Source organism: Aedes aegypti, chromosome 1 (assembly GCF_002204515.2).
Source record: "Aedes aegypti strain LVP_AGWG chromosome 1, AaegL5.0 Primary Assembly, whole genome shotgun sequence".
NCBI classification, from domain to species: Eukaryota; Metazoa; Arthropoda; class Insecta; order Diptera; family Culicidae; genus Aedes; species Aedes aegypti.
The window spans coordinates 111,322,277-111,337,247 of NC_035107.1; the positions used below are offsets into that span (position 1 = coordinate 111,322,277).

Genomic DNA, 14,971 nt, shown 5'->3' on the forward strand with positions numbered 1-14,971 from the left:
AGTTTGGAGGAAGGTTCCTTCATTGAGAATAGGTAAACAAGAGGCCTATGGTCCGTTCTTATTTTAAACTTACGACCGTAAAGGTATGGTCGAAAATGTTGAACCGCCCAATGGATTGCGGTCAACTCCTGTTCGATTGAAGATTTGTTGGATTCGCCTTTTGTAAAAGCTTTACTGGCGAATGAAATAGGTAGTTCAACACCATCATGTAGCTGAGCAAGAACTGCTCCACAGGCTACATTTGAGGCGTCTGTAGTTAAAATAAATTCTTTTCTAAAGTCGGGAAATTTTAGGATATTTGGTGATAGTAAAGACCGTTTAAGGGAGTCAAATGCTTGTTGACAAGCATCACTCCACTGAAATGGTACGTTTTTTCTTAGAAGTACATTGAGCGGGTTTGTAATAAGAGCAAAGTTTGGTATAAAACGACGATAATAATTACAAAAAGCAACGAATCGACGAGTTTCGTCTGCATTCGTTGGTACAGGAAAATTCTTAATGACTGTGTATTTATTTTTGTCAGGTTGTATTCCGCTTGCGGATATATGATGCCCTAAATAGGTAACATCTGCTTTAAAAAAATTGCACTTGTGAGGGTTAAGTTTGAGGTTGTATTTCCTCAAACGTTGAAAAACTTCTTTAAGATTGGCAATATGGTGATTTATTGAGCACCCGATGACAATGATGTCATCGATATATAGGAATGCAGTTTCGGGAGGAAGACCGCTTAATGCAATCGTCATCATCCTTTGGAAGCTATTCGGGCTAATATTCAGCCCGAATGGCAATCGGTTAAATTCATAGTGCCCTGAATTCGATGAGAAAGCTGTATATTTTTTGCTTTCTTCACTTAACGGGATTTGATGAAATCCAGATTTAAGGTCGAGCGTCGAAAAATACTTCGCTCGTCCTAGTTGGTCTAAGATTTCATCTATCCTTGGCAATGGAAATTTATCTGGGCTTATTTTTTTATTTAATTGGCGAAAATCCACTACTAGGCGCCAAGTTTTATCGCCCGTAGCGGACTTTTTCGGTACTAGAAGTATTGGGTTATTGTACGGGGAAACTGAGTTTTGAATTATTTTATTTTTCAGCATGTTTCGGACTTGAATTTCCATCTCATGCTTTTGTGCTTCCGGAATCCTGTAATTTTTAATATACGTGGGACTCGGATCATTTAGATGTATCGTTTGCTTGTAAAAATTATTTTCTGTCAGTTCGTCGTCGGTCAATGCGAAAACATCACTGAACTCTTCAAAAAGATTTTCGAGCTTGCCTTTGAGTTTTGTATCAGTTACGTTCAATTTCAATTCATTTAATAGTGCTTGCTTCCTGTGAGTATTGTTTGCTGATTTATTTATATTAAATACTTCGTAATTTGAGATTGGTACTAGTTTTGGTATAAAATCATTTGGAATTTGCACCGTTTCATCTAAAGTGTTCATGATTTTAACATAAGGGTAATTTGTGCTAATTATGCCATTAGCACAGAAAACTCCATGTTGAATTTCCTGTGCTATGGTAACGCTATCCTCAATATTGCCGAAATGCAGTCGTTTTAATACTTCGCATCGTGGTGGAATAAAGTATTTACCTCTCAGGTGATTGGTTATAGGAATTTCGAGGGTGTTTTCTGAAGTTCTGATTGACAATATCCAGGTATTATAATCAATATTGCATTTCCAACCTGCAAGGAAATCTCTACCGAGAATTCCATCGGTAGGAATTGGGAAATTTTCGTCCACGATGTGGAAATTTTGGGCTAAATTTTGGTTATAAATTTTGATTTGCACTAAAGTGTCTCCTAGAGTGGATGTTGTTCCATTCCCTATACCGATTACGTTGCATTTGTTCGTTGGTCGATAAATTTGGCTTGGTTTAACTTTGTTTGCTTTTAAGACTGATATATCAGATCCACTGTCCACCATGAAGATGCACGGTGTTTCTGATGCATCAATATTAAGACATACGAAATTCGAGGCAGCTACATTTATTGCGTATGCTGCCCGAACGTTACCCCTAAAGGGTGTTGCTGTATTGATTGTACCCCTAAAGGGCGTTGTGGCTGCTGATAGTTCACGGAAGATACTAAAGGGGGTATTTGCTGCTGAAAACTTGGCAGTTGTTGTTGATATCCCTCATTTGCACTTTGGGCAATAAACATTCCATGATTTGATAAAGGAAATCCACGATTTGGAAATGAATTTCCACGACTTGACCAACCTCCTCTTTGATGTGGATATCGCTGATATCCTCTGCTTTGACGGAAACTTCCGCGATTGTGACCAAAATTTCCATGGTTGTACTGATGGAAATTTCCACTGTTGTGCTGTTGGAATCTGCCGCGATTATTTTGCGTTTGGTGGGCTCGAGCACGACCTCGAGCTCCATCTCTTGATGTCCACATTATTCGAGTGATATTTTGACTTGTTTCTCCAGTAATTGGGCTGGATTGTGCATTTTCTTGCAATTTCTGAATTGCATCATTAATATTGGTAAAGTTACCTGCTTTAAGAACAATGCGTGCTTCATTGTTCTTAGTGCCCCTGATGAGAGCATCTACGCCATGTTTTGTGGCCATTTTCTGCGCTATAGCTTCAGGTATGTTGTCACCCAAATACACCGATTTTAGCTGCGCGATAATTTTGTCGACTTGTTCACAAAAGTCAGTCACGTTGTCCGTTTGTTTAATTGCAGCGAGTTTAGCTATGAGGTTTTCTGCTGTTATTTTTGACATGCAGTGATTTTTAACAGCGTCTAGAGTTTCGTTAAGGGTTTGATTTTCATTCACGGCCTGACGAGCTTTGCCGGTTAAACGAGTTCTTACGAACCGCACCACCGTGGCTTCGGCAGCATTTTTCTGGTCAGGGGTTGCCCCCGCAAATGTTTCCTCTACGTTTGAGTGAAACAACCTCACTGCGTCCAGAAAAGTTGTTAAATGTTCTGATGTGCCGTCGTAAATTTGCACTAGGGCTGTGCCCAATTTCAGATCGACTTTAGGAGTCGCCATTGTCGTGATATTTATGACTCCTGATTTCGCGTCGTTTACTTTTATTTTCCGTTTTATTATTTCGGTTATTTCAAAATATGCTTGTCTTGAAGATTTAATCAGAAAGTTTAAATTTGTTAACGATATTTCCTCTTCGAACTCTATAAGTCTTTGTTCAACATCGGCATAGAGTTCATGAGCATATTTAAATTTTGCTTGAAGAGTTTCGGTTCTATAATTCGTATTTATGGACTTTTTTAGATTATTGGCAAGTCTAATCAACTGACCAACATCCTCTTCAAGCTGTATCATTAATATTTTGCTAATCTTATATCTATAAACATTAAAAGTAAAAACAAATCCTTTACTTATCTTACAACCATTCCACCCGTTTAGCGGAGGCGCACTCCTCGACGCTGAATTCTGGTTCGATTGCTGTTCCTTGCGGCGGAGGCGCACTCCTCTACGCTCGCTTTTAATGATGATTCACTTTTCTGCTGCTATTCGCTGCTACTGTTGCCGGCCTCAGGCAAGGGTCTCGCGTTCATTCATCATGTTAGATTCGGCTACTTTCTTTATTATGGGCTACTGCCCCACTGTTTATCTCTTAGAGGCGAGATAGATGCCTGAAAAAAAAACTGACCGTTTTTCGAGTTCGACACTGTTTGTACTTTTTTTTTTTTTAAACCTCACTTAGTTTATTTAAAGCCGACACACTCTTCGCAGCTTTTAAAGCTTGCTTCCGTGAATGTTCCTTTATTTTCCGTGTTCTTGGACTCCGTAGTGCCCATGTTGCTGATTCACTCAAACTACACTGTTCTAACGCTCCTTGTCCGTTTTATTTCACTTCAGTTAGTTCGTTAATATGGCAAATTGTGCCTTTTCCATTCCTTTAGCCCACGCGGTGATTATTTGCTGCATTAATGCCACTGTTGCGCACATCAAAATTAATGCTAGCATTATAATTAAGATCGATGTCACCGTCATGGTGCAAAATCTTCACTTCAAAATCTTCACAACTGTTTTTCACACTTTTTCACTTCGGTAGCCTATCACTTTGGTAGCCTGTCACTTTGGTAGCCATGTAGAGAAATCTCCTTTTTGGTTGTCATCATCCTCGATAATTAAAATGGCAAACGAACCTCTCGGTTTGAGGGTCAAGACAGAATTGATTTATTCAGTTATCCAAAATTATTCTGACACTTATTTAGTTCGGAGACACTTGAAAGCACTTATGTATTGTTATGTATTTGATCACCAATCAGTGATCGACACCGAAAAAGTGAATGCTCAGAGAGAGAGATACGGAGAAGGCTAATTGCGCCAAACCGAATTGCGCTTGACGACCACACGCTGTTTGCGTGTTCAGAATGTAATATGATCCCAGCCTATTTTTTTGCCGGGTCAGGCTTTAAGTCATCGAACTGCTTTATGGGCTCATATTCGTTCGCCGCATAAATCAGTTCGATGGCATTGTAAAACGTTTGCTATTTTCTTTGTGGGGTGCCACTAGAGTGGTCCCTTAAAATTTGGAAATGGGATTTGCTAACATGTGGGATGCACATGCCACAAGAGGCTGCTTCGATATGATGTTCGGATTTTGTCTAAAGCATCATACTGATTGCCTATTTCGATGCAATTATCAACATTAACAATTTCACCCTTGGAAGAAAGCACGCATTTCACATTTTGTGTCAGTTTTAAAACCCAGTTTTTTTTAAAGGAAGTTGTGAATTCAGAGATTCAACCTTCCTTTTGTTCGTGAAAGCAATCATATTCAGTGAATAATCGACGAGACTTTCAAAATGTTTTTTTTTTTCGAAACGATATCCAAGAATAATTACCACCGTTAGCTTTCGCTAACTGGTCCGACGAAAAATCGAAGGCACGAGTCCAAACAAGGATCGAAAAGAAACTAATAATTATAAAAAGTAGCACTGAAAAGTACTTTTTTGAACAATTTGAAAATTTATATAAACTTGAAAAAATCCTACCTGATTTTCACCGTGTCTCCAACGGTGAGAAAAGCAATCTACTTGTAACGCGGCCTCCACCGGTATGCTACACCTCCATGAAAAGAAGCGAAAAATCTTCTTTGCGGAAATAAAGAAAAGTTTGTAATTTACTGGCTACCGCAGGTGAGCGAAAAATCACTTGCCTAGTGGTAGGAAACTACCTTGCCATTTCTGAGCTGCACATCCTCCAGGGCTCTAGCACACCGAACCAAGAAGCATCTAGCGTACAACTTTTCTGAGATGCAGTAAGTATTCGGTTTGCTCCCCGTATAGAATATAAGTACATATATGTTTGTGCCTGAGTCATATCGTGCGATGGACGAGCTTCCTGCAGAAAGTTTTTAATTTTACTAATTTGATCTAATTTTTCTTTCGCTCTAAGTACTTTTGGACTTATGTCTTCTGTTGTCACGTCTTCTCTTTGCAGCACCAAACGGGGTCCCTCTCCTGACAAGATGGCTCCAACGACGACGATCGAAACTGTCACCATCACTAGGCCACTCAAGGTAAGAACGAACAGAAAATTTACATTTCAGTTGATTGCTTCTGTGGTTTGAGACTACTGATCTGCAAGCTTTGCTACATCGAAGTCAATTTATGTTGATGAATATGAATGAATATAATCTATGTTGTAACAAATATGTTTATTTCTGAAAATATTGTTTGATTGAAAATGGGCCCGCTGAGTTGAACCCAACTTTCCTGGATAAAAATTGCCGCTTGGCAGATTTGGAGTGTGAGAAAAAAGAGCAAACGTCGGTCTCAGGAAACGTACAAATCTTCCAGAAACTCAACGTATCACGCAAAGGCCTTGGGCAGCGAACCGAAAGGTGTCAAAATGGGATGGAGGTATCTTACCACGAATGAGCGTGAAGTGATTGTAAGGTGGAAGCATCGGACTCATGGAATTATACCATACCATGGAATTATGGTCTTCCTTAGCCGAGTGGTTAGAGTCCACGGCTACAAAGCAAAGCCACGTTGAAGGTGTCTGGGTTCGATTCCCGTTTGGTCCAGGATCTTTTCATAATGGAAATTTCCTTGACTTCCCTGGGCATAGAGTATCATCGTACTTGCCACACGATATACTAATGCGAAAATGGCAACTTTGGCAAAGAAAGCTCTCAGTTAATAACTGTGGAAGTGCTCATAAGAACACTAAGCTGAGAAGCAGGCTCTGTCCTAGTGGGGACGTAATGCCAAAAAGAATAGAATCATGGAATCATACTAAAAACCAAAATTCATTATTACTATGATGGTTCCTTCAAACTCGATATTTCCGTGAGTCGATGGTCCCTTCATATATCAACTCATGTCTGCATGCAAAATGTACGTTTCCTGTAGATATTTTTGAATCAAATACTGAAGGTGTACATTGAAGAATCTTCTTGGAAGTTTTCTTGAAGAATCAACGACTCATGGAACCATCTCAGAAAGCTCAGAATCTTCAATTCGGATAAGAATTCTCGGAGAAAACATTGCAATCATTTTGTTTTGTAACTGTATTCCTGTAGGATCTCCTAGACGAATCCCTGGAAAAATTCCTAACAGATTTCTAAGTTTGATTTTTGGAGGAATCTTTAATAACTTCGTGGAGGAATACATGACGGAATTTCTGATACATCGAGCCACTTGTGTAAAACTTTTTAGAGAAATTTGCGCAGTTTTTTTGGTTTTGGATCTCTTGAGAGACTCTAATCGAGGAATAACAAGCTCTTATTGATATTTTTACTTATGGGTGAAAAATAATGGATGTCGATCCGTGGAATGATATTTCACGGTTCCCTCCTGACCGATATTATCAGAAAAAAAAAATCACCACCAAATCTGTGCTTACCAGTCGTTTTCTATAGATAAGCTGCATGTCTGGGCGAAATTTTAAAAAATCGTAGGGCCTTGTTAAAATTACGCCCTTTCAATCGTACAAGTCCCAAAATTCAACTGGTACAACTCGTGATTCATGCGACGCCGCCAGATGCCGTTTTCTAGTTTACCGCCGAGTATTGGTCGCAGCACTTTACGTTCAAACAAGCTCTCCGGTCTACTTCCTTCAATGTCCATGATTCATGGCCATATAGGGCAACCGGAAGGATCAGTGTCATGTATAACGCGAGTTTTGTTTTCGTTTGCAGGCTACGGGACTTCAGCTGGTTACGGAGCCCGTAGAAAGCCCGACTCGCAGCTGCAATACGTCTTTTCACCTCGCGGGTAACATCATTATCGCATGTCACTAGTGTTCCAAGATACACAAATTCTTCCACCACTTCATACTTTTCACCACCTAGCACCATTTCGCTACCACTATCACGTCCGGACCCTCGTTGACCACCAGCTATCATGTACTTCGTTTTTGTGGTGTTGATCGTGAGCCCGATCCAGGAAGTGCGGCTCAAACAGCGTCTGTTCTGGCATCCAGCGGCTGAGTATGAAATGCTGTATCACGTCAGCTACTCCTAAGATGGCAGTCAACGTGATGTAGTTAGCGCGACCCCGATAAGGTAGCATACCGAATTCATTCTCCACCACAAAAAATTGAGAAAGAAAAAGAAACCGGTTCCCATTATGGGATTATTATGTAGGACTCAAAAAATATCTCCAGTTATTGTCACCGGGTTTCCTTCAGGAATTTTTCCATGAATTATCCCAGAGATTCCTCCAAGAGTTATTCCAGCAAGCGATTCCTCCAGGAATTCAGCCATTGAAATTCTTCAGGAATCTAAACAGAATCCTCTAGATTTTTTTCCCGTGTTTATTCAGCAATAGGGTCCTAAAGCCCTGTCTCAATTTTAGTACCAATCGGTTAAGTTTAGACCAGAAACACATGTTTACTCAATTTTTCAATGATTTTCGTTGGTTTAAGTTCAAAAACATTTTTTATGGTTTTTGAAATTTTGTCACACCCCTTGGTTTAAACTCAAAATTTGGGTATATTTTGTTTTCCGTGTCTCTTCTGAAATGTCAGATAGGAACAACCTCAGTGTTAAAACTAAAACCCCTGTGGTATTTTTAGCTTAGCTTAGCTTAGCTTAGCATAGGCTGACTACACATATCAATGGTTGCTATTCCGTGATTGAACAAAGTCAGTGAAGATGCACAAAGAATCTACTAGAAGTTCGGCTGGGATTGGCCATAATCTTCTTCAGTGTGCATAAATCAGTGCCTCTATTTATACATGGTCAGTAACGGCGCCGGCCACGTCTTTGCAGTCAGGTGGGATTGAGAGAAGGAATGTTAGTGTGTAACCTTTGCTATTTGGAGACCGTGTTTTCCTCTGCATCTCCACAAAGGTTACTGGGAGGGATGGTTTTTAATGGGGAGGATCGTTGGGTCACAGGATTCACTTTGATAAGCGATTAGACCATGATAAACGATTATTTGTTAACATGCTTAGGAATATAATATATTCAATTGACATGAAAAATTTCCAAATTGTCGTTACTTGAAGTGACGAACCATTCAAAGTTTGTTGAACAAATAGCTAAAAGCAACATTCCTACAGCTGTTAGGACGAAAGCATGTGTAACAATATTTTACTCAAATTGAAAAAAAATAATAAATCGATTGGCTGGACCATCACATAATATGCCGACACTTACAGGGGCGAACCATTCAAAGTGTTTTGAATAAAATTAACGTTTTGCAAGTCTATACTTCTAGCACAGACAAACAGACCGAACCATTCAAAGCTTTTTTTTTATAAAAAATAAAGGTAAAAGGCAAGGGATTTTATTAAAAAAATGAATTAGAGTTTATGCCGACACATACAGTGACGAACCATTCATAGTTTGTTGAATAATCATATTTATGTCCCACCGTTGTAACGATTAAATGTGCGGTCATACATATTTTATAGATTAAAAAAAAAGCATGAAACGAGCTCACCAATTGATCCATCATCCCTGATTGAGCAGCCACGATTTTCAGCTTTATTTGAAGCATATATTTAACTGAGAAATGCGAATCTTTTTTCGTACTCGCGCCACGCGGACCGAAAACAATTGGTCTTGATTCCGTCGCTCGCCCTGCAAGAGCATGCCATGGAATCAGAAGACCACACACTACTCACTAAAACCCCTGTGGTATTTTTGTAGACAAAGTGAATGTCAAACATGATCAAAAGTGTCAAGGTTCATATTTGGAACCATTTTTAAAATGAAAGTTTATTTGAACTCAAAAAATGGCTAAAGTAGTTGAAAAAACATGCTCTTTCGTATTACTAAATAAAAATTAGATTTCAAAAAAAATTTAAGGACCCAATTGGTTTTGAGATTGTTCCACGATTTTGTTCTGTAAATTCTTCTTACAAGGGAAGGTCACGATGGTGTTACACGGGGTTTTCAACCGGACTATTTTTGTTAGATTCTACATGTCGAAATATGAAAAACCCAAAAGCCTTTCGGGTGATGGACCAGTGGTGTAGCCAGGAAGGGCTCTGAAAAGGGCAATTTTGTACGTATATTATACTATTGAGCTAATTGGAAATTTGACAAAAATATTTTTTTAGTATCTATTGTGATGGTGGAGAACAGAATTGACATTAAAGTATGTTTAAAATGTATTTTCCATGCCATTGGCGTAACCATCATGGAATATGGACACCAAAACAAATTTGGTTTTATTAGAATAGTTTACCAAAACTAAACCCATCCCGATTGCGCCTATGGCATGGAAAATACATTTTAAACATAAATTAATGTCAATTCTGTTCTCTACCATCACAATAGATATTGAAAAAATATTTTTGTCAAATTTCCAATTAGCCTAATAATATAATATACGTACAAAATTGCCCCTTTCAGAGCCCCTCCTGGCCACACCACTGTTCCATCACCCGAAAGGCTTTGGGGTTTTTCATATTTCGACATGTAGAATCTAACAAAAATAGTCCGGTTGAAAACCCCGTGTAACACCATCGTGACCTTCCCTTGTTAGATGATTTCAACAATTCTTCCGATAACTCTTCAAGGGTTCCCCCGGATCTTCCTCAGGTATTTCTCCAGGAGTGACTAAGGGGAATCTTCTTGGAAGTCTTCTGGCCAAGGTTTGATAGCCACATTAATAAAGATAAAAACCCTAAAGGAATTATCTCAGAGTATCTTCCAAAATTTCCACCCGGAATTCCACTAGGGATTACACCAAAAATCTCTCCTTCTCTATATAGTCCTCCAAGGATTCTATGAGAAATTATTCCAGTAATTCCTTTCAGCGTCCTTCAAATTTCCTGCTGGGATTTCTCCAAAAATATCTCCTAGAATATTTTTTTCGTCCAGGGTTTCTACGAGGATTTCTCCTTGGAATTCTTCCAATAATTCTCAAGGATTCACCCAGAAATTTATCCAGGGATTTCACCGGTTATACTAGCATAAAATGCCTCAGTACCTTTATTATTCTTTGATTTTTTACAGAAATTCCTCTAGAGATTCCTCCAAAAAATCCATACGAGATATTTCTCCAGCGATTCTTCCAGGAATTCTTCCGGACATTTGTTGAGAGTGGCCTTGAAACTTGATTACCTGCTGTCCCATTCCACTTCACTCAACTCTTCTGCATCTTTTCGTGTTTTAGTTAATTCACACTTTTACAAGAGTATTCGCTTTGACCATATTCGGTTGAAGGTTACAAGACAAGTGATTCTATTAAACTTGGGTCGCTGTCCTTGAAGTCCTGGTCCGTGATCCAGACCATTCGTGTTCCTTCAGGAATTCCTAGTGAGATTCTTCCAGGAATCCCTCCAGGCAGTCCTCCAGAAAATCCACAGTTTTTAAAGCGTTGAGCTTCTTTAAGAAATTCCTACAGAGATTCATGCTGGGGATTGTTTTGAATTATTCAAAAAATCTCTCCAGAAATTCATACAGGCATCTCTTTACTAATTTTCTAAATTATTATGCTTGGAATTTTTCAGATTAACTAACTCATTATGCGTAGTAATGCTGGATAAATTATAAGTGAAATTATGAAAAAATCCACGTACTCAGATGGGAACCCACGACTCTTGTATGCTAAATAGACGAGTGCTTTACCAACTAAGCTACCGAGCCACTATGGGGCTATCCTTTAATTAAGTAAGACAATTTTCGAGATTTTTCAACCCCCCTCTCCCCATAGTAAGATTTTTTGTATAAAAAATAAAAATAAATTGTATGGCGCGTAAGAAATTTGTGGACTTCGTGGCCGAGTGGTTAGTGTCGCCAGGAAGTAATCGCTTCGTGTCATGGGGTGTGGGTTCGATTCCCGCTTCAGCCGTCGAAACTTTTCGTCAGGAATGTTTCTCGGCTGTGCCACTGGAGCATGCTTGTCCGTTGTCTCACGGACACCGTCTTCAGCCATTTAGCTGCACAGGCTGTAACTTAAAGTGTTAAGTTACAGCCTGTGCAGCTAAATGGCTGAAGACGGTGTCCGTGTCTTTTAAAATTTCCCTTCTAAGATTTCACCTGTAATTCGTCAAGTGATTGATCTGAAGATTATGTCAGGAGTTCCTCGATGAATTCCATCAAGATTCCTTCTAGGGATATCATAAGAAATTCTTCTAGGGAATGTATCAGGAGTGCCATCAGGAATGTTATTATGAATTCCTCCAGGGATTTCATCTGGAGTTCTTATAGGGGTTCTATCTCAGGAGTTCTTCTAGGGATTTCATCATAAATCCCTCCAATGATTCCCTCAGGAGTTTCTTCAAGAAGACATTTAGGAATTCCATCAAGAGTTCCTCCAGGGATTCCATCAGGAGTTCCTATAGGCATTTTATTAGGAGCACCGTTATGGCTTCCATCTGAGTTGTTCTGGAGTTTTCATCAGGAGTTCCTCCAGGGATTCCATCAAGAATTCTTTCAATGATTCCACGTGGAATTCATCATATCAGCAGCCGAAGAATTTCAACAGGATTCCTTCTAGTGGTATCATTAGTAATTCCACTAGAGATTCTATCAGGAGTTCCATCAGGAATTTTATCCGGAATTTCTTCTAGGGATTTCATCAAAAATTCCTATAGGAATTCTATCAGAAGTTTCTATTGGGATTTAATTAAGAATTCCTACAGGGATGACAACAGGAGTCATTCTAGGGATTCCATCGAAAACCAGACAACCATAAGTCGCATCAAAGTTCACGTAATAACTCGTTTTTTCATACAAATTACATCGAACCCGCAAAACACGGTGATTAAAATCATCAGATTGGTGAGTTTCCTCGCATAAAACGCATTTTTTCTAAGTTCATTTGTACATATTGTTGCGTCCCGCACAGTCGTACAAAGCAAGTCGTCCGTAGCAGCTGTCAAATCAACGTTTGTTATCATAAGTTAGGTCGCATAAGATCACAGGTTCGTTCGGTAGAAAATTTATACACTCACATTGTGTGCTATTATTCATCACATAATATATGCACGTACCGTTTTGTTTCATATTCCGAACAGACTCATATTCCGAACACTCGGTTTTTGTATGGCGCTTTGGTTGAAAAGTTTCGCTGAAATATATCACCACATAGCAAGGAAATGGCAGTCAAGTGCAATTCAATTTTAACGTCTCCCATATAATTTATACCGCGGGAGTAGTGATGATTCTCTAGTTTGAGACCGGTATAACAGATAAATTTGTTTGCGAGATTATTTGTTTGAATACGATTTATGCGTGCTGTTCGGAATTTGAATCAAGGTGTTCGGAATGTGAGACATAATGAACATAGTGTTCGGCATTTGAATCAAAATGTTGTTCCATATTTTCACGTAAAACAATACTAAAACAAATTATATCAACATTTTTATTGGTACACCCAATAGCTAACAATTAGACTTCGCGAAGAAATTAAAAATTATACAAATATCATCCAACTTATGCCAATCAGATGCATTTGAAGTCACTGTTGGCCTTAAGTGTAAATTCAGAGAATTTGTAAATACGAGTCAAAACGAAACTTGGAAACCTGTTTGATAATAATTCTATAAATGTTTAAGTTTTGTGTTCTGTCGTTGGTAATGTTTTTAAGTTATCGATTGTTTGATTTTGATTGGTGAATTGTACAACCCAATATTCCTTTTTTTTACTTTGAGTGCGTGTTTTTGTAGTTGATTGCGAAATTTCTCTATTGAATTGTAATTTATGTGTTATTGATCACTTAGTACTAAGCCATTCAATGAGACTAAGATAGTCAGTTGAATTAAACAAGAAATAAATAAATAAATAAATAAATTATATGAACCACTGAAGAAATCCTTCGGGAAGTTTTTTTTTATAAATCTTCTGAAGCAACTCTTTGTGGAATTTAAAAAAGGAACCCTAGGAGGAAACGCTGAAAAAGTTCCTGGTAAAATCCTTGAGGGAATTTCTGGTGATGAATTTCTTAAGGAATCCCTTGAGAAGCATCTGAAAGAATTCGAGATGTGATTCCTGGGTAATGTGTGATGGGATTCTAGGTACTAACTTCTAGAGGAATTCTTTGAAGAAATTGTTATAGCAATCTCTGGAGCAACTCTTGGAGGCAGCCTTGGAGTAAGCCCTGAAGAATTACTGAAGAAATTAATTGAGGATTTTTTAAATTGATCTTTAAAGGAATCATTGGAGGAAATCTTGAATAATTTGTAGAGGAACCTTTGAAGGAATCTGAAGGATTTTCCCCGGAGGAATTTCTGGTAGAATCTGTGGATAAATTTCTAGAGGATTTATTGATAAAATTCCTGGTAAAATCCGATGAAGATTTTTTTTTGTAGAATCCCTAGTATAACTCATGGGTTCCTGGAAAAACTTCAAGTTAGAATAACTAGAGGAAATTCCATTGGCCTTGTGCCAGCTATTTCAATTTAAAAATGCTGTTTTTAAGCTTGCAATCAATTCTTGGGTGGCAGCTTGTCGAGCGAAATTTCATATTACTGAGCAGAATATTACTAAGCAGAATTGCAGTATCAAATTCCGTCGCTTGGCCCTTCCTGATTCAACAATCACAAGATAAAAAAAACAATCGGCATCCAGTATTGTAATTCCAGTGGGGGACCGAAATCCGTACAGGCTCAAAATCCGCACACTTCATACAAATAGTAGGCGTTTTGTATGAAATAAAGGATTTAGATTCAATTCTTAGGTGTACGGATTTCGATCCCGCACGGTACACTGCGACACATGTTTTGTTTTAAGCTCCAAACCACCGCTATTTGCTCAATTTAGGGTTGCTGAATCTATCGCCGTTTACAAAAAAAATATCATTTTTGAGATATTGGCTGTTGAAAATGCATTATATAACTATTTCAGTCAACTTGCATGCAACTTTACCAGCTTATATGGCGATTGATTTGCTTAATTTGGTACAGAATTCAAACTGTATGTGTTTAATAATACTTATAAGCAAATTTCATGATACAGTAATTTCTTGATTATATCACGGCTGCTCAAAAGTCATTTTTTAAAGCTTTACAAAAGTGTTCTACCTCGCCATTTAAAAAACGAAGAGTTGGGTAAAGAAACTGCAGCCATTTTGATCTACTTAATCGTGCGATTAAAACCAAACTAGTTTCTACATGAAAGCTTGAATCCTATTCTGTACGCTTGATGCAACAAAGTACATGTTATCAAATATGAAACAGTTCAGTTTTTCCAAGTATGCCAAGAAAAACTTTTGGGACTCTGATTACACTATTTTATTTTGTTAACATTCATTGACGTCATTAAAAACTCATTCTAATAATTATACATTTCTTCCCCATAAACAGGTAATTGCCTTCATCTGTGGCGTGATAGTGGGCATACTGATGATCTTGGCCCTCACATCCACGGATTGGCTGATGGCAGAAAGCTGGCGCCAGGGACTGTTTGTGCACTGCATCGAGGAAGACTACTCGCCACCACTGCCGTTCAATCTGCAGGATCCTGCCGGGTGCTACGCTAGCCGCGACGTCAGTGAGTATCAATTTCAACTAACGCGTCCGCACCTCGGTGGCAATTATCCAAGATGAATAATTTTCAATTTATTAATTTGAATC

The 14,971-nt window shown here is 38.5% G+C and overlaps 1 protein-coding gene across 9 annotated transcripts in view; it reads left to right on the forward strand.

Moving 5' to 3' along the window:
* The window catches only part of LOC5570714 (transmembrane protein 47), a 171,973-nt gene that overhangs the window by 144,628 nt on the left and 12,374 nt on the right, over positions 1 to 14,971 (forward strand). For all 9 annotated transcript variants that reach the window (XM_021845109.1, XM_021845116.1, XM_021845112.1 and 6 more), the window contains 2 exons: positions 5,432 to 5,510; positions 14,702 to 14,888. In XM_021845109.1, the coding sequence (XP_021700801.1) occupies positions 5,432 to 5,510; positions 14,702 to 14,888 (266 nt within the window). The remainder of the gene's footprint in view (positions 1 to 5,431; positions 5,511 to 14,701; positions 14,889 to 14,971) is intronic.